This window comes from Oncorhynchus keta, unplaced genomic scaffold (assembly GCF_023373465.1).
Source record: "Oncorhynchus keta strain PuntledgeMale-10-30-2019 unplaced genomic scaffold, Oket_V2 Un_contig_23837_pilon_pilon, whole genome shotgun sequence".
NCBI lineage: Eukaryota > Metazoa > Chordata > Actinopteri > Salmoniformes > Salmonidae > Oncorhynchus > Oncorhynchus keta.
Genome location: NW_026283596.1, coordinates 45,001 through 66,038, shown reverse-complemented (window position 1 = coordinate 66,038; position 21,038 = coordinate 45,001). Strand labels below are relative to the sequence as shown.

The 21,038-nt window shown below is 48.4% G+C and overlaps 1 protein-coding gene across 1 annotated transcript in view; it reads left to right on the top strand.

Moving 5' to 3' along the window:
* Positions 1 to 21,038, top strand: part of LOC127921840 (pleckstrin homology domain-containing family G member 4B-like) — a 56,614-nt gene that overhangs the window by 9,358 nt on the left and 26,218 nt on the right. The window contains exons 9-11 of the mRNA XM_052505427.1: positions 940 to 1,063; positions 5,195 to 5,288; positions 18,324 to 18,410. Coding sequence (XP_052361387.1) covers positions 1,056 to 1,063; positions 5,195 to 5,288; positions 18,324 to 18,410 — 189 coding nt within the window. The 5' untranslated portion in view covers positions 940 to 1,055. The remainder of the gene's footprint in view (positions 1 to 939; positions 1,064 to 5,194; positions 5,289 to 18,323; positions 18,411 to 21,038) is intronic.

Genomic DNA, 21,038 nt, shown 5'->3' with positions numbered 1-21,038 from the left:
GATCTGATCTGAGACCAGTTTCTACCACGGTGATTCTGTCTGATCTGAGACCAGTTACTACCACGGTGATTCTCTGATCTGATCTGAGACCAGTTTCTACCACGGTGATTCTCTGATCTGATCTGAGACCAGTTACTACCACGGTGATTCTGTCTGATCTGAGACCAGTTTCTACCACGGTGATTCTCTGATCTGATCTGAGACCAGTTACTACCACGGTGATTCTGTCTGATCTGATCTGAGACCAGTTTCTACCACGGTGATTCTGTCTGATCTGATCTGAGACCAGTTTCTACCACGGTGATTCTGTCTGATCTGATCTGAGACCAGTTACTACCACGGTGATTCTCTGATCTGATCTGAGACCAGTTTCTACCACGGTGAATTCTGTCTTGATGTGACTAGCTGTGTCACTGGTAAAAACACGATCTGATCTGAGGCCAGTTTCTACCACGGTGATTCGGTGATTCTGTCTTGATGTGACTAGCTGTGTCACTGTTAAAACACGATCTGATCTGAGACCAGTTTCTACCACGGTGAATTCTGTCTTGATGTGACTAGCTGTGTCACTGGTAAAAACACGATCTGATCTGAGACCAGTTTCTACCACGGTGAATTCTGTCTTGATGTGACTAGCTGTGTCACTGTTAAAACACGATCTGATCTGAGACCAGTTTCTACCACGGTGAATTCTGTCTTGATGTGACTAGCTGTGTCACTGGTAAAAACACGATCTGATCTGAGACCAGTTTCTACCACGGTGAATTCTGTCTTGATGTGACTAGCTGTGTCACTGTTAAAACACGATCTGATCTGAGACCAGTTTCTACCACGGTTATTCTGTCTTGCTGTGACTTACTGTGTCACTGTTAAAACACGATCTGGTCTGAGACCAGTTTCTACCACGCGCTAGACATCCTGTTTGTGTGTTTGTCTCAGGAACAAGAGATAGGGGAGGTCGAGCCCTGGTGACCGTGACCACGAGGAACACCGGCTGGTTGAACCCCAGCTGTGACTGTGGAGAACTGGTCAGAATCCTGGTCTACTACTACACAATGCTCAGGTACTGTTACACACACAGACAGACAGACGGACAGACAGGCGGACAGACGGACAGACGGACAGACAGACAGACAGACAGACAGACAGACAGACAGACAGACAGACATTAGAGGTGTAGACTCCAACTCAGGCCCTCATGTTCCACCGTCCTACTGGTTTTTACTTTCTCCCTGACACGACGGTTCTGATATCTTCTGACACTAAGGTTCTGACACTACGGTTCTGATAGCTCCTGACACTACGGTTCTGACACTACGGTTCTGATAGCTCCTGACACTACGGTTCTGACACTACGGTTCTGATAGCTCCTGACACTACGGTTCTGACACTACGGTTCTGACACTACGGTTCTGACACTACGGTTCTGACACTATGGTTCTGATATCTTCGGACACTACGGTTCTGATAGCTCCTGACACTACGGTTCTGACATCTTCTGACACTACGGTTCTGATATCTCCTGACACTACGGTTCTGATAGCTCCTGACACGACGGTTCTGATAGCTCCTGACACTACGGTTCTGATAGCTCCTGACACTACGGTTCTGATAGCTCCTGACACTACGGTTCTGATAGCTCCTGACACTATGGTTCTGATAGCTCCTGACACTACGGTTCTGATAGCTCCTGATACTACGGTTCTGATAGCTCCTGACACTACGGTTCTGATATCTCCTGACACTACGGTTCTGATAGCTCCTGACACTACGGTTCTGATAGCTCCTAACACTACGGTTCTGATAGCTCCTGACACTACGGTTCTGATAGCTCCTGACACTACGGTTCTGACACTACGGTTCTGACACTACGGTTCTGACACTACGGTTCTGATATCTCCTGACACTACGGTTCTGATAGCTCCTGACACTACGGTTCTGATATCTCCTGACACTACGGTTCTGATAGCTCCTGACACTACGGTTCTGACACTACGGTTCTGACACTACGGTTCTGACACTACGGTTCTGATAGCTCCTAACACTATGGTTCTGATATCTCCTGACACTACGGTTCTGATATCTCCTGACACTACGGTTCTGATAGCTCCTGACACTACGGTTCTGACACTACGGTTCTGACACTACGGTTCTGACACTACGGTTCTGATAGCTCCTGACACTACGGTTCTGACACTACGGTTCTGATAGCTCCTGACACTACGGTTCTGATAGCTCCTGACACTACGGTTCTGATAGCTCCTGACACTACGGTTCTGATAGCTCCTGACACTACGGTTCTGATAGCTCCTGACACTACGGTTCTGATAGCTCCTGACACTACGGTTCTGATAGCTCCTGACACTACGGTTCTGATAGCTCCTGACACGACGGTTCTGATAGCTCCTGACACTACGGTTCTGATAGCTCCTGACACGACGGTTCTGATAGCTCCCGTAACTATGGTTCTGATAGCTCCTGACACTACGGTTCTGATAGCTCCTGACACTACGGTTCTGATAGCTCCTGACACTACGGTTCTGATAGCTCCTGACACTACGGTTCTGATAGCTCCTGACACTACGGTTCTGATAGCTCCTGACACTACGGTTCTGATAGCTCCTGACACTACGGTTCTGATAGCTCCTGACACTACGGTTCTGATAGCTCCTGACACTACGGTTCTGATATCTCCTGACACTACGGTTCTGATAGCTCCTGACACTACGGTTCTGATATCTCCTGACACTACGGTTCTGATAGCTCCTGACACTACGGTTCTGATAGCTCCTGACACTATGGTTCTGATAGCTCCTGACACTACGGTTCTGATAGCTCCTGACACTACGGTTCTGATATCTCCTGACACTACGGTTCTGATAGCTCCTGATACTATGGTTCTGATATCTCCTGACACTACGGTTCTGATAGCTCCTGACAGTACGGTTCTGATAGCTCCTGACACTATGGTTCTGATAGCTCCTGACACTACGGTTCTGATAGCTCCTGACACTACGGTTCTGATATCTCCTGACACTACGGTTCTGATAGCTCCTGACACTACGGTTCTGATAGCTCCTGACACTACGGTTCTGATAGCTCCTGACACTACGGTTCTGATAGCTCCTGACACTACGGTTCTGATAGCTCCTGACACTACGGTTCTGATAGCTCCTGACACGACGGTTCTGATAGCTCCTGACACTACGGTTCTGATAGCTCCTGACACTACGGTTCTGATAGCTTCTGATAGCTTCTGACACTACGGTTCTGATAGCTTCTGATAGCTCCTGACACTACGGTTCTGATAGCTCCTGACACTACGGTTCTGATAGCTCCTGACACTACGGTTCTGATAGCTCCTGACACTACGGTTCTGATAGCTCCTGACACTACGGTTCTGATAGCTCCTGACACTACGGTTCTGACACTACGGTTCTGATAGCTCCTGACACTACGGTTCTGATAGCTCCTGACACTACGGTTCTGATAGCTCCTGACACTACGGTTCTGATAGCTCCTGACACTACGGTTCTGATAGCTCCTGACACTACGGTTCTGATAGCTCCTGACACTACGGTTCTGATAGCTCCTGACACTACGGTTCTGACACTACGGTTCTGATAGCTCCTGACACTACGGTTCTGACACTACGGTTCTGATAGCTCCTGACACTACGGTTCTGATAGCTCCTGACACTACGGTTCTGATAGCTCCTGACACTACGGTTCTGATAGCTCCTGACACTACGGTTCTGATAGCTCCTGACACTACGGTTCTGATAGCTCCTGACACTACGGTTCTGACACTACGGTTCTGATAGCTCCTGACACTACGGTTCTGATAGCTCCTGACACTACGGTTCTGATAGCTCCTGATACTACGGTTCTGATATCTCCTGACACTACGGTTCTGATAGCTCCTGACACTACGGTTCTGATAGCTCCTGACACTACGGTTCTGATAGCTCCTGACACTACGGTTCTGATAGCTTCTGACACTACGGTTCTGATAGCTTCTGACACTACGGTTCTGATAGCTCCTGACACTACGGTTCTGATAGCTTCTGATAGCTCCTGACACTACGGTTCTGATAGCTCCTGACAGTACGGTTCTGATAGCTCCTGACACTACGGTTCTGATAGCTCCTGACACTACGGTTCTGATAGCTCCCGACACTACGGTTCTGACACTACGGTTCTGACACTACGGTTCTGACACTACGGTTCTGATAGCTCCTGACACTACGGTTCTGATAGCTCCCGACACTACGGTTCTGACACTACGGTTCTGACACTACGGTTCTGACACTACGGTTCTGATAGCTCCTGACACTACGGTTCTGATAGCTCCTGACACTATGGTTCTGATAGCTCCTGACACTACGGTTCTGATAGCTCCTGACACTACGGTTCTGATAGCTCCTGACACTACGGTTCTGATAGCTCCTGACACTACGGTTCTGATAGCTCCTGACACTACGGTTCTGATAGCTCCTGACACTACGGTTCTGATATCTCCTGACACTACGGTTCTGATAGCTCCTGACACTACGGTTCTGATAGCTCCTGACACTACGGTTCTGATAGCTCCTGACACTACGGTTCTGATATCTCCTGACACTACGGTTCTGATAGCTCCTGACACTACGGTTCTGATAGCTCCTGACACTACGGTTCTGATAGCTCCTGACACTACGGTTCTGATAGCTCCTGACACTACGGTTCTGATAGCTCCTGACACTACGGTTCTGATAGCTCCTGACACTACGGTTCTGATAGCTCCTGACACTACGGTTCTGATAGCTCCTGACACGACGGTTCTGATAGCATCTTACACTACGGTTCTGATAGCTCCTAACACTACGGTTCTGATAGCTCCTGACACGACGGTTCTGATAGCTCCTAACACTACGGTTCTGACACTACAGTTCTGATAGCTCCTGACACTACGGTTCTGATAGCTCCTGACACGACGGTTCTGATAGCATCTTACACTACGGTTCTGATAGCTCCTAACACTACGGTTCTGACACTACGGTTCTGATAGCTCCTGACACTACGGTTCTGATAGCTCCTGACACTACGGTTCTGATAGCTCCTGACACTACGGTTCTGATAGCTTGAACAGTGCTGAAGAGATTACTGTTGTGGCCTGAGTCTCTGTCTCTGATGTCATATCCTGTGTGTTACAGGAAGGAGGTGCGTTCCCTAGGGTTGACAGTCGTGGTGGACTCCCGGCGGTGCTCCCCTGTCCCCGCTCTGTTCAGCGCCTTCAACATACTTCAGGTAAGACACGGTCAAACAGGAAACCAGGGGACAGTGTTTACTGACACGGTCAAACAGGAAACCAGGGAACAGTGTTTACTGACACGGTCAAACAGGAAACCAGGGAACAGTGTTTACTGACACGGTCAAACAGGAAACCAGGGAACAGTGTTTATAGACACGGTCAAACAGGAAACCAGGGAACAGTGTTTATAGACACGGTCAAACAGGAAACCAGGGAACAGTGTTTACTGACACGGTCAAACAGGAAACCAGGGAACAGTGTTTATAGACACGGTCAAACAGGAAACCAGGGAAACAGGAAACCAGGAAACAGTGTTTACTGACACGGTCAAACAGGAAACCAGGGAACAGTGTTTACTGACACGGTCAAACAGGAAACCAGGGAACAGTGTTTACTGACACGGTCAAACAGGAAACCAGGGAACAGTGTTTATAGACACGGTCAAACAGGAAACCAGGGAACAGTGTTTATAGACACGGTCAAACAGGAAACCAGGGAGCAGTGTTTACTGACACGGTCAAACAGGAAACCAGGGAACAGTGTTTATAGACACGGTCAAACAGGAAACCAGGGAACAGTGTTTACTGACACGGTCAAACAGGAAACCAGGGAACAGTGTTTACTGACACGGTCAAACAGGAAACCAGGGAGCAGTGTTTACTGACACGGTCAAACAGGAAACCAGGGAACAGTGTTTACTGACACGGTCAAACAGGAAACCAGGGAACAGTGTTTACTGACACGGTCAAACAGGAAACCAGGGGACAGTGTTTACTGACACGGTCAAACAGGAAACCAGGGAGCAGTGTTTACTGACACGGTCAAACAGGAAACCAGGGAGCAGTGTTTACTGACACGGTCAAACAGGAAACCAGGGAACAGTGTTTATAGACACGGTCAAACAGGAAACCAGGGAACAGTGTTTACTGACACGGTCAAACAGGAAACCAGGGAGCAGTGTTTATAGACACGGTCAAACAGGAAACCAGGGAGCAGTGTTTACTGACACGGTCAAACAGGAAACCAGGGAACAGTGTTTACTGACACGGTCAAACAGGAAACAGTGTTTACTGACACGGTCAAACAGGAAACCAGGGAACAGTGTTTACTGACACGGTCAAACAGGAAACCAGGGAACAGTGTTTACTGACACGGTCAAACAGGAAACCAGGGAACAGTGTTTATAGACACGGTCAAACAGGAAACCAGGGAACAGTGTTTACAGACACGGTCAAACAGGAAACCAGGGGACAGTGTTTACAGACACGGTCAAACAGGAAACCAGGGAACAGTGTTTACTGACACGGTCAAACAGGAAACCAGGGAACAGTGTTTACTGACACGGTCAAACAGGAAACCAGGGAACAGTGTTTACTGACACGGTCAAACAGGAAACCAGGGAACAGTGTTTATAGACACGGTCAAACAGGAAACAGTGTTTACTGACACGGTCAAACAGGAAACCAGGGAACAGTGTTTACTGACACGGTCAAACAGGAAACCAGGGAACAGTGTTTACTGACACGGTCAAACAGGAAACCAGGGAACAGTGTTTACTGACACGGTCAAACAGGAAACCAGGGAACAGTGTTTACTGACACGGTCAAACAGGAAACAGTGTTTACTGACACGGTCAAACAGGAAACCAGGGAACAGTGTTTACTGACACGGTCAAACAGGAAACCAGGGAACAGTGTTTATAGACACGGTCAAACAGGAAACCAGGGAACAGTGTTTATAGACACGGTCAAACAGGAAACAGTGTTTACTGACACGGTCAAACAGGAAACCAGGGAACAGTGTTTACTGACACGGTCAAACAGGAAACAGTGTTTACTGACACGGTCAAACAGGAAACAGTGTTTACTGACACGGTCAAACAGGAAACCAGGGGACAGTGTTTACTGACACGGTCAAACAGGAAACCAGGGAACAGTGTTTACTGACACGGTCAAACAGGAAACCAGGGGACAGTGTTTACTGACACGGTCAAACAGGAAACCAGGGGACAGTGTTTACTGACACGGTCAAACAGGAAACCAGGGAACAGTGTTTACTGACACGGTCAAACAGGAAACCAGGGAACAGTGTTTACTGACACGGTCAAACAGGAAACCAGGGAACAGTGTTTACTGACACGGTCAAACAGGAAACAGTGTTTACTGACACGGTCAAACAGGAAACCAGGGAACAGTGTTTACTGACACGGTCAAACAGGAAACCAGGGAACAGTGTTTACTGACACGGTCAAACAGGAAACCAGGGAACAGTGTTTACTGACACGGTCAAACAGGAAACCAGGGGACAGTGTTTACAGACACGGTCAAACAGGAAACCAGGGAACAGTGTTTACTGACACGGTCAAACAGGAAACAGTGTTTACTGACACGGTCAAACAGGAAACCAGGGAACAGTGTTTACTGACACGGTCAAACAGGAAACCAGGGAACAGTGTTTATAGACACGGTCAAACAGGAAACCAGGGAACAGTGTTTACTGACACGGTCAAACAGGAAACAGTGTTTACTGACACGGTCAAACAGGAAACCAGGGAGCAGTGTTTACTGACACGGTCAAACAGGAAACCAGGGAACAGTGTTTACTGACACGGTCAAACAGGAAACCAGGGGACAGTGTTTACTGACACGGTCAAACAGGAAACCAGGGAACAGTGTTTACTGACACGGTCAAACAGGAAACCAGGGGACAGTGTTTACTGACACGGTCAAACAGGAAACCAGGGGACAGTGTTTACTGACACGGTCAAACAGGAAACCAGGGAACAGTGTTTACTGACACGGTCAAACAGGAAACCAGGGAACAGTGTTTATAGACACGGTCAAACAGGAAACCAGGGAACAGTGTTTACTGACACGGTCAAACAGGAAACCAGGGAACAGTGTTTACTGACACGGTCAAACAGGAAACCAGGGGACAGTGTTTACTGACACGGTCAAACAGGAAACCAGGGGACAGTGTTTACTGACACGGTCAAACAGGAAACCAGGGAACAGTGTTTACTGACACGGTCAAACAGGAAACAGTGTTTACTGACACGGTCAAACAGGAAACCAGGGAGCAGTGTTTACTGACACGGTCAAACAGGAAACCAGGGAACAGTGTTTACTGACACGGTCAAACAGGAAACAGTGTTTACTGACACGGTCAAACAGGAAACCAGGGAGCAGTGTTTACTGACACGGTCAAACAGGAAACCAGGGAACAGTTTCTGGTGAAAGGAACAACTCAGGTCCTGTGTGGTTCAGTTGGTGCAGCATGGCTCTTGCACCGTCAGGGTTGTGGGTTCGATTCCCACCTGAGACCAGTATAAACATATATGTATTCACTACTGTAAATCTCTCTGGATCAGAGAGTCTGTTAAATGTAGAAACAGCTCGTTGTGGTCATGGAGTCTGTTTGTAATCAGGATGCCTTTGTCCTCCAAACGTTCCACTTGGTGGTTGTCTAGTGGCCACCCTGCAGCCTCCACTCCGTCTCCATTTCAGTAGGAAGAGACTGTGAGAGGACTTCATTACTGCCATGCAGTTCTGTGTATAATCACTCTGCTCTGTTCAAGTTGTCTCTTGAAGCTACGGTGGTGTCAGACACCGGGACACAACAACACTGTTAGCTTCAGTCATTCTCTCTACAATGTCATTTAGAGAACCTCTGAGTGCTCCGTCTGTCTGATGTTGTGAGGGTTCTAGAACATGGTGAGTGCTCCGTCTGTCTGGTGTTGTGAGGGTTCTAGAACATGGTGAGTGCTCCGTCTGTCTGTCTGGTGTTGTGAGGGTTCTAGAACATGGTGAGTGCTCCGTCTGTCTGTCTGATGTTGTGAGGGTTCTAGAACATGGTGAGTGCTCCGTCTGTCTGTCTGATGTTGTGAGGGTTCTAGAACACATGTGTCCTTCCCTCCATTCCAGGTCACTGCTAACAATGACAGTTGAGCAGGGTTATCACCTTTAGCCACAGAGGTCCGTCCCTTAATGAAGCCCCTCACCAGACCTCCTGGTCCCACAGGGAATAGCTTCCACGGACCCCCCCCCTCCCCAACACACAATGTCTCCACATAGCATCATCTTATTACTGGGTCGAAGGGCCTGACACCTTGTCTGTGTCCCAAATGGCACACTATTCCCTTCATAGTGCTCTACTTTAGACCAGTACTGGCCCTATCCTGGCCTGGCCACAGTCTCTGGCTTTGATACATTGCCCACTAATTGATTTGACCACAATGGCTGCTTTGATGGTCACTGTGGACAATTTGATTCCTGTTTTCTCCTGTTTGTTCGATGGTGGACATGATTTGGTCTCCTGTCAATTTGGATTTCTGTCTGAAGTAAAGCCCTTTTGTGGGGAAAACTCATTCTGATTGGCTGGGCCTGGCTCCCCAGTGGGTGGACCCTGGCTCCCCCAGTGGGTGGACCCTGGCTCCCCCAGTGGGTGGGCCCTGGCTCCCCCAGTGAGTGGGCCCTGGCTCCCCCAGTGAGTGGACCCTGGCTCCCCCAGTGGGTGGACCCTGGCTCCCCCAGTGGGTGGACCCTGGCTCCCCCAGTGGGTGGACCCTGGCTCCCCCAGTGGGTGGACCCTGGCTCCCCCAGTGAGTGGACCCTGGCTCCCCCAGTGAGTGGACCCTGGCTCCCCCAGTGGGTGGACCCTGGCTCCCCCAGTGGGTGGACCCTGGCTCCCCCAGTGGGTGGACCCTGGCTCCCCAGTGGGTGGACCCTGGCTCCCCAGTGGGTGGACCCCCCAGTGGCCCTGGCCCCCAGTGGGTGGACCCTGGCTCCCCAGTGAGTGGACCCTGGCTCCCCAGTGGGTGGACCCTGGCTCCCCAGTGAGTGGACCCTGGCTCCCCAGTGAGTGGACCCTGGCTCCCCCAGTGAGTGGACCCTGGCTCCCCAGTGAGTGGACCCTGGCTCCCCAGTGAGTGGACCCTGGCTCCCCAGTGGGTGGACCCTGGCTCCCCCAGTGGGTGGACCCTGGCTCCCCAGTGGGTGGACCCTGACTCCCCAGTGAGTGGACCCTGGCTCCCCAGTGGGTGGACCCTGGCTCCCCAGTGGGTGGACCCTGGCTCCCCAGTGAGTGGACCCTGGCTCCCCAGTGGGTGGACCCTGGCTCCCCCAGTGGGTGGACCCTGGCTCCCCAGTGAGTGGACCCTGGCTCCCCAGTGGGTGGACCCTGGCTCCCCAGTGGGTGGGCCCTGGCTCCCCCAGTGAGTGGACCCTGGCTCCCCCAGTGGGTGGACCCTGGCTCCCCAGTGGGTGGACCCTGGCTCCCCAGTGGGTGGACCCTGGCTCCCCAGTGGGTGGACCCTGGCTCCCCAGTGGGTGGACCCTGGCTCCCCCAGTGGGTGGACCCTGATTCCCCCAGTGGGTGGACCCTGACTCCCCCAGTGGGTGGACCCTGGCTCCCCAGTGGGTGGGCCCAGGCTCCCCCAGTGAGTGGACCCTGGCTCCCCCAGTGGGTGGACCCTGGCTCCCCAGTGGGTGGACCCTGGCTCCCCAGCGGGTGGACCCTGGCTCCCCAGCGGGTGGACCCTGGCTCCCCCAGCGGGTGGACCCTGGCTCCCCCAGCGGGTGGACCCTGACTCCCCCAGTGGGTGGACCCTGGCTCCCCAGTGGGTGGACCCTGGCTCCCCAGTGGGTGGACCCTGACTCCCCCAGTGGGTGGACCCTGACTCCCCCAGTGGGTGGACCCTGACTCCCCCAGTGGGTGGACCCTGGCTCCCCAGTGGGTGGACCCTGGCTCCCCAGTGGGTGGACCCTGGCTCCCCAGTGGGTGGACCCTGGCTCCCCAGTGGGTGGACCCTGGCTCCCCAGTGGGTGGACCCTGGCTCCCCAGTGAGTGGACCCTGGCTCCCCCAGTGAGTGGACCCTGGCTCCCCAGTGAGTGGACCCTGGCTCCGCCAGTGAGTGGACCCTGGCTCCCCAGTGGGTGGACCCTGGCTCCCCAGTGGGTGGACCCTGGCTCCCCAGTGAGTGGACCCTGGCTCCCCCAGTGAGTGGACCCTGGCTCCCCAGTGAGTGGACCCTGGCTCCGCCAGTGAGTGGACCCTGGCTCCCCAGTGGGTGGACCCTGGCTCCCCAGTGGGTGGACCCTGACTCCCCAGTGGGTGGACCCTGGCTCCCCCAGTGGGTGGATCTATGGCCTCTAAGGCCCACCCTTGGCTGCACCCCTGACCAGTCATGTGAAATCCATAGATTAGGGCCTAATGAATTGAATTCAAATCTAATCAAAATGTATTTGTAACATGCGCCGAATACAACAGGTGTAGTAGACCTCACAGTGAAATGCTGAATACAACAGGTGTAGTAGACCTTACAGTGAAATGCTGAATACAACAGGTGTAGTAGACCTCACAGTGAAATGCTGAATACAACAGGTGTAGTAGACCTTACAGTGAAATGCTGAATACAACAGGTGTAGTAGACCTTACAGTGAAATGCCGAATACAACAGGTGTAGTAGACCTTACAGTGAAATGCTGAATACAACAGATGTAGTAGACCTCACAGTGAAATGCTGAATACAACAGGTGTAGTAGACCTTACAGTGAAATGCTGAATACAACAGGTGTAGTAGACCTCACAGTGAAATGCTGAATACAACAGGTGTAGTAGACCTTACAGTGAAATGCTGAATACAACAGGTGTAGTAGACCTTACAGTGAAATGCTGAATACAACAGGTGTAGTAGACCTCACAGTAAAATAACAATATGGAGGCTATATACAGGGTATTACGGTACAGAGTCAATGTGGAGGCTATATACAGGGTATTACGGTACAGAGTCAATGTGGAGGCTATATACAGGGTATTACGGTACAGAGTCCATGTGGAGGCTATATACAGGGTATTACGGTACAGAGTCAATGTGGAGGCTATATACAGGGTATTACGGTACAGAGTCAATGTGGAGGCTATATACAGGGTATTACGGTACAGAGTCAATGTGGAGGTTATATACAGGGTATTACGGTACAGAGTCAATGTGGAGGCTATATACAGGGTATTACAGTACAGAGTCAATGTGGAGGCTATATACAGGGTATTACGGTACAGAGTCATTGTGGAGGCTATATACAGGGTATTACGGTACAGAGTCAATGTGGAGGCTATATACAGGGGGTACCGGTACAGAGTCAATGTGGAGACTATATACAGGGGGTACCAGTACAGAGTCAATGTGGAGACTATATACAGGTTATTACGGTACAGAGTCAATGTGGAGGCTATATACAGGGTATTACGGTACAGAGTCAATGTGGAGGCTATATATAGGGGGTACCGGTACAGAGTCAATGTGGAGGCTATATACAAGGTATTACGGTACAGAGTCAATGTGGAGGCTATATACAGGGGGTACCGGTACAGAGTCAATGTGGAGGCTATATACAGGGGGTACCGGTACAGAGTCAATGTGGAGGCTATATACAGGGTATTACGGTACAGAGTCAATGTGGAGGCTATATACAGGGTGTTATGGTACAGAGTCAATGTGGAGGCTATATACAGGGTGTTACGGTACAGAGTCAATGTGGAGGCTATATACAGGGTATTACGGTACAGAGTCAACGTGGAGGCTATATACAGGGGGTACCGGTACAGAGTCAATGTGGAGGCTATATACAGGGGGGTACCGGTACAGAGTCAATGTGGAGGCTATATACAGGTGGTACCGGTACAGAGTCAATGTGGAGGCTATATACAGGTGGTACCGGTACAGAGTCAATGTGGAGGCTATATACAGGGTGTTACGGTACAGAGTCAATGTGGAGGCTATATACAGGGTGTTACGGTACAGAGTCAATGTGGAGGCTATATACAGGGTATTACGGTACAGAGAGGCTATATACAGGGTATTTCCCTGTACAGAGTCAATGTGGAGGCTTTGCTCTTTATCACCCAGCAGAGCAACTAGTCAGGGTTTATATGGTTTTCTCTGATTCTAGGTCAGTCTTTGTTATTAATACTGTCTAGATCAGTGTTAGTTATGTTGACAGGTCGGTAATAGATAACAACAGTATCCAGATCAGTGTTAGTTATGTTGAAGAGGTCGGTAATAGATAACAACAGTATCCAGATCAGTGTTAGTTATGTTGACGAGGTCGGTAATAGATAACAACAGTATCCAGATCAGTGTTAGTTATGTTGAAGAGGTCGGTAATAGATAACAACAGTATCCAGATCAGTGTTAGTTATGTTGAAGAGGTCGGTAATAGATAACAACAGTATCCAGATCAGTGTTAGTTATGTTGACAGGTCGGTAATAGATAACAACAGTATCCAGATCAGTGTTAGTTATGTTGAAGAGGTCGGTAATAGATAACAACAGTATCCAGATCAGTGTTAGTTATGTTGAAGAGGTCGGTAATAGATAACAACAGTATCCAGATCAGTGTTAGTTATGTTGAAGAGGTCGGTAATAGATAACAACAGTATCCAGATCAGTGTTAGTTATGTTGAAGAGGTCGGTAATAGATAACAACAGTATCCAGATCAGTGTTAGTTATGTTGACAGGTCGGTAATAGATAACAACAGTATCCAGATCAGTGTTAGTTATGTTGAAGAGGTCGGTAATAGATAACAACAGTATCCAGATCAGTGTTAGTTATGTTGACAGGTCGGTAATAGATAACAACAGTATCCAGATCAGTGTTAGTTATGTTGACAGGTCAGTAATAGATAACAACAGTATCCAGATCAGTGTTAGTTATGTTGAAGAGGTCGGTAATAGATAACAACAGTATCCAGATCAGTGTTAGTTATGTTGACAAGTCGGTAATAGATAACAACAGTATCCAGATCAGTGTTAGTTATGTTGACTGGTCGGTAATAGATAACAACAGTATCCAGATCAGTGTTAGTTATGTTGAAGAGGTCGGTAATATATAACAACAGTATCCAGATCAGTGTTAGTTATGTTGACAGGTCGGTAATAGATAACAACAGTATCCAGATCAGTGTTAGTTATGTTGAAGAGGTCGGTAATAGATAACAACAGTATCCAGATCAGTGTTAGTTATGTTGAAGAGGTCGGTAATAGATAACAACAGTATCCAGATCAGTGTTAGTTATGTTGACAGGTCGGTAATAGATAACAACAGTATCCAGATCAGTGTTAGTTATGTTGAAGAGGTCGGTAATAGATAACAACAGTATCCAGATCAGTGTTAGTTATGTTGACAGGTCGGTAATAGATAACAACAGTATCCAGATCAGTGTTAGTTATGTTGACAGGTCGGTAATAGATAACAACAGTATCCAGATCAGTGTTAGTTATGTTGAAGAGGTCGGTAATAGATAACAACAGTATCCAGATCAGTGTTAGTTATGTTGACAGGTCGGTAATAGATAACAACAGTATCCAGATCAGTGTTAGTTATGTTGAAGAGGTCGGTAATAGATAACAACAGCCAGATCAGTGTTAGTTATGTTGAAGAGGTCGGTAATAGATAACAACAGCCAGATCAGTGTTAGTTATGTTGAAGAGGTCGGTAATAGATAACAACAGTATCCAGATCAGTGTTAGTTATGTTGACTGGTCGGTAATAGATAACAACAGTATCCAGATCAGTGTTAGTTATGTTGAAGAGGTCGGTAATATATAACAACAGTATCCAGATCAGTGTTAGTTATGTTGACAGGTCAGTAATAGATAACAACAGTATCCAGATCAGTGTTAGTTATGTTGAAGAGGTCGGTAATAGATAACAACAGTATCCAGATCAGTGTTAGTTATGTTGACAGGTCAGTAATAGATAACAACAGTATCCAGATCAGTGTTAGTTATGTTGAAGAGGTCGGTAATAGATAACAACAGTATCCAGATCAGTGTTAGTTATGTTGAAGAGGTCGGTAATAGATAACAACAGTATCCAGATCAGTGTTAATTATGTTGAAGAGGTCGGTAATAGATAACAACAGTATCCAGATCAGTGTTAGTTATGTTGACAGGTCGGTAATAGATAACAACAGTATCCAGATCAGTGTTAGTTAGGTTGACAGGTCAGTAATAGATAACAACAGTATCCAGATCAGTGTTAGTTATGTTGAAGAGGTCGGTAATAGATAACAACAGTATCCAGATCAGTGTTAGTTATGTTGAAGAGGTCAGTAATAGATAACAACAGTATCCAGATCAGTGTTAGTTATGTTGACAGGTCGGTAATAGATAACAACAGTATCCAGATCAGTGTTAGTTATGTTGAAGAGGTCGGTAATAGATAACAACAGTATCCAGATCAGTGTTAGTTATGTTGAAGAGGTCGGTAATAGATAACAACAGTATCCAGATCAGTGTTAGTTATGTTGAAGAGGTCGGTAATAGATAACAACAGTATCCAGATCAGTGTTAGTTATGTTGAAGAGGTCGGTAATAGATAACAACAGTATCCAGATCAGTGTTAGTTATGTTGAAGAGGTCGGTAATAGATAACAACAGTATCCAGATCAGTGTTAGTTATGTTGAAGAGGTCGGTAATAGATAACAACAGTATCCAGATCAGTGTTAGTTATGTTGACAGGTCGGTAATAGATAACAACAGTATCCAGATCAGTGTTAGTTATGTTGACAGGTCAGTAATAGATAACAACAGTATCCAGATCAGTGTTAGTTATGTTGAAGATGTCGGTAATAGATAACAACAGTATCCAGATCAGTGTTAGTTATGTTGACAGGTCGGTAATAGATAACAACAGTATCCAGATCAGTGTTAGTTATGTTGACAGGTCAGTAATAGATAACAACAGTATCCAGATCAGTGTTAGTTATGTTGACAGGTCGGTAATAGATAACAACAGTATCCAGATCAGTGTTAGTTATGTTGAAGAGGTCGGTAATAGATAACAACAGTATCCAGATCAGTGTTAGTTATGTTGAAGAGGTCGGTAATAGATAACAACAGTATCCAGATCAGTGTTAGTTATGTTGAAGAGGTCGGTAATAGATAACAACAGTATCCAGATCAGTGTTAGTTATGTTGACAGGTCAGTAATAGATAACAACAGTATCCAGATCAGTGTTAGTTATGTTGAAGAGGTCGGTAATAGATAACAACAGTATCCAGATCAGTGTTAGTTATGTTGAAGAGGTCGGTAATAGATAACAACAGTATCCAGATCAGTGTTAGTTATGTTGAAGAGGTCGGTAATAGATAACAACAGTATCCAGATCAGTGTTAGTTATGTTGAAGAGGTCGGTAATAGATAACAACAGTATCCAGATCAGTGTTAGTTATGTTGACAGGTCGGTAATATATAACAACAGTATCCAGATCAGTGTTAGTTATGTTGAAGAGGTCGGTAATAGATAACAACAGTATCCAGATCAGTGTTAGTTATGTTGAAGAGGTCGGTAATAGATAACAACAGTATCCAGTAACAATGTAGCAATCTGCATTAAGGGGAGGAAGGAGGGGGTGGAGGGGGTTAATGTAGCAATCTGCATTAAGGGGGAGGAAGGAGGGGTTGTGGAGGGGTTAATGTAGCAATCTGCATTAAGGGAGAGAGGAAGGAGGGGGTGGAGGGGGTTAATGTAGCAATCTGCATTAAGGGAGAGAGGGTGGAGGGGGTTAATGTAGCAATCTGCATTAAGGGGGAGAGGAAGGAGGGGGTGGAGGGGGTTAATGTAGCAATCTGCATTAAGGGGGAGGAAGGAGGGGTGGAGGGGGTTAATGTAGCAATCTGCATTAAGGGGGAGGAAGGAGGGGTGGAGGGGGTTAATGTAGCAATCTGCATTAAGGGAGAGGGGTGGAGGGGTTAATGTAGCAATCTGCATTAAGGGAGAGAGGAAGGAGGGGGTTAATGTAGCAATCTGCATTAAGGGGAGAGGAAGGAGGGGGTGGAGGGGGTGGAGGGGGTTAATGTAGCAATCTGCATTAAGGGGAGAGGAAGGAGGGGGTGGAGGGGGTTAATGTAGCAATCTGCATTAAGGGGAGAGGAAGGAGGGGGCGGAGGGGGTTAATGTAGCAATCTGCATTAAGGGAAGGGGGTGGAGGGGGTTAATGTAGCAATCTGCATTAAGGGGGGGGGGGGGTGGAGGGGGTTAATGTAGCATTCTGCATTAAGGGAGAGGGTGGAGGGGGTTCATGTTAGTCTGGGTGTGTAGGAGTTTGATTCTGCTGAGGTGATGTTTGCTCAGAACAAACAGTTAGTTTATCAAGGTTACGGATTCTATTCATGAACCCCTTCCTAAGGATTAGTGTGTGTGTGTGTGTGTGTGTGTGTGTGTGTGTGTGTGTGTGTGTGTGTGTGTGTGTGTGTGTGTGTGTGTGTGTGTGTGTGTGTGTGTGTGTGTGTGTGTGTGTGTGTGTGTGTGTGTGTGTGTGAATGAAGCAGGCTGACCTCAGCAAGGTGGATTACAAGTCAGTCATTCAGTCAGTAAATAAAACAAATAAAATTGGTTCACCTTTATTTAACCAGGTAGGCTAGTTGAGAACAAGTTCTCATTTACAACTGCGACCTGGCCAAGATAAAGCAAAGCAGTTCTGACATACAACGACACCCATGAGTTGTACACATGGAGTAAAACAAACATACAGTTGTTGAGACAGCTTCACCTGTCAACTCCTACCCATGTTGTCTGTAACTCCTACCCATGTTGTCTGTAACTCCTACCCATGTTGTCTGTAACTCCTACCCATGTTGTCTGTAACTCCTACCCATGTTGTCTGTAACTCCTACCCATGTTGTCTGTAACTCCTACCCATGTTGTCTGTAACTCCTACCCATGTTGTCTGTAACTCCTACCCATGTTGTCTGTAACTCCTACCCATGTTGTCTGTAACTCCTACCCATGTTGTCTGTAACTCCTACCCATGTTGTCTGTAACTCCTACCCATGTTGTCTGTAACTCCTACCCATGTTGTCTGTAACTCCTACCCATGTTGTCTGTAACTCCTACCCATGTTGTCTGTAACTCCTACCCATGTTGTCTGTAACTCCTACCCATGTTGTCTGTAACTCCTACCCATGTTGTCTGTTATTCTACTGATGTGTCTCTTGTTCTCTGCCCCTCTCTCTCCCTGACAGGATGCTTTGCCCGGCTGTATCTACACTGTCCTGTTACTGGCTGATAGAGACCTGGTTCTACGCCTGGAGAAACCCTCAGCCGTACAGGTAACACACAGAGACCTGGTTCTACACCTGGAGAAACCCTCAGCCGTACAGGTAACACAGAGACCTGGTTCTACACCTGGAGAAACCCTCAGCCGTACAGGTAACACACAGAGACCTGGTTCTACACCTGGAGAAACCCTCAGCCGTACAGGTAACACACAGAGACCTGGTTCTACACCTGGAGAAACCCTCAGCCGTACAGGTAACACAGAGAGACCTGGTTCTACACCTGGAGAAACCCTCAGCCGTACAGGTAACACAGAGACCTGGTTCTACACCTGGAGAAACCCTCAGCCGTACAGGTAACACACAGAGACCTGGTTCTACACCTGGAGAAACCCTCAGCCGTACAGGTAACACAGAGACCTGGTTCTACACCTGGAGAAACCCTCAGCCGTACAGGTAACACAGAGACGTGGTTCTACACCTGGAGAAACCCTCAGTCATACAGGTAACACACAGAGACCTGGTTCTACACCTGGTAGAAACCCTCCCTCAGCCGTACAGGTAACACAGAGACCTGGTTCTACACCTGGAGAAACCCTCAGCCGTACAGGTAACACAGAGACCTGGTTCTACGCCTGGAGAAACCCTCAGCCGTACAGGTAACACAGAGACCTGGTTCTACACCTGGAGAAACCCTCAGCCGTACAGGTAACACAGAGACCTGGTTCTACACCTGGAGAAACCCTCAGCCGTACAGGTAACACAGAGACCTGGTTCTACACCTGGAGAAACCCTCAGCCGTACAGGTAACACAGAGAGACCTGGTTCTACACCTGGAGAAACCCTCAGCCGTACAGGTAACACAGAGAGACCTGGTTCTACACCTGGAGAAACCCTCAGCCGTACAGGTAACACACAGACCTGGTTCTACACCTGGAGAAACCCTCAGCCGTACAGGTAACACACAGAGACCTGGTTCTACACCTGGAGAAACCCTCAGCCGTACAGGTAACACACAGAGACCTGGTTCTACGCCTGGAGAAACCCTCAGCCGTACAGGTAACACACAGAGACCTGGTTCTACACCTGGAGAAACCCTCAGCCGTACAGGTAACACAGAGACCTGGTTCTACACCTGGAGAAACCCTCAGCCGTACAGGTAACACACAGAGACCTGGTTCTACACCTGGAGAAACCCTCAGCCGTACAGGTAACACAGAGAGACCTGGTTCTACACCTGGAGAAACCCTCAGCCGTACAGGTAACACAGAGAGACCTGGTTCTACGCCTGGAGAAACCCTCAGCCGTACAGGTAACACAGAGACCTGGTTCTACACCTGGAGAAACCCTCAGCCGTACAGGTAACACAGAGAGACCTGGTTCTACACCTGGAGAAACCCTCAGCCGTACAGGTAACACACAGAGACCTGGTTCTACACCTGGAGAAACCCTCAGCCGTACAGGTAACACACAGAGACCTGGTTCTACACCTGGAGAAACCCTCAGCCGTACAGGTAACACACAGAGACCTGGTTCTACACCTGGAGAAACCCTCAGCCGTACAGGTAACACACAGAGACCTGGTTCTACGCCTGGAGAAACCCTCAGCCGTACAGGTAACACAGAGACCTGGTTCTACACCTGGAGAAACCCTCAGCCGTACAGGTAACACACAGAGACCTGGTTCTACACCTGGAGAAACCCTCAGCCGTACAGGTAACACAGAGACCTGGTTCTACACCTGGAGAAACCCTCAGCCGTACAGGTAACACAGAGAGACCTGGTTCTACACCTGGAGAAACCCTCAGCCGTACAGGTAACACACAGAGACCTGGTTCTACGCCTGGAGAAACCCTCAGCCGTACAGGTAACACACAGAGACCTGGTTCTACACCTGGAGAAACCCTCAGCCGTACAGGTAACACACAGAGACCTGGTTCTACACCTGGAGAAACCCTCAGCCGTACAGGTAACACACAGAGACCTGGTTCTACACCTGGAGAAACCCTCAGCCGTACAGGTAACACACAGAGACCTGGTTCTACACCTGGAGAAACCCTCAGCCGTACAGGTAACACACAGAGACCTGGTTCTACACCTGGAGAAACCCTCAGCCGTACAGGTAACACACAGAGACCTGGTTCTACACCTGGAGAAACCCTCAGCCATACAGGTAACACAGAGACCTGGTTCTACACCTGGAGAAACCCTCAGCCGTACAGGTAACACAGAGAGACCTGACTAAGTCTGGAACACAGTCCTCTACAGTAATACCTGGAGAAACCTCTCCTCAGCCGTGGTACAGGTAATAATACCTGTGTAGTAACCTATGGTTTCTCAGGGCGTCCCTCACAGTAATACTCTGTGTGGTAAGAGCTATGGTTTCTCAGGCGTCCTCACAGGTGTGGTAACAGCTAGGTCCTCAAGATGCCCTCACAGTAATACTCTGTGTAGTAACAGCTATGGTTTCTCAGGGCGTCCCTCACAGTAATACTCTGTGTGGTAAGAGCTATGGTTTCTCAGGGTCCTCACATCGCTCAGAATACTTTTTCTTTGTGAAGTTCAGTCTTGTTTCCTTCTCACAATCCATGGCTCCATACTGCAGTGGAATGTGGTAGTTGGAACGAGGTGGCTATGGTTTCTCACCAGGATATGGCCCTGAAGGAGAGCTCCACCAGGATC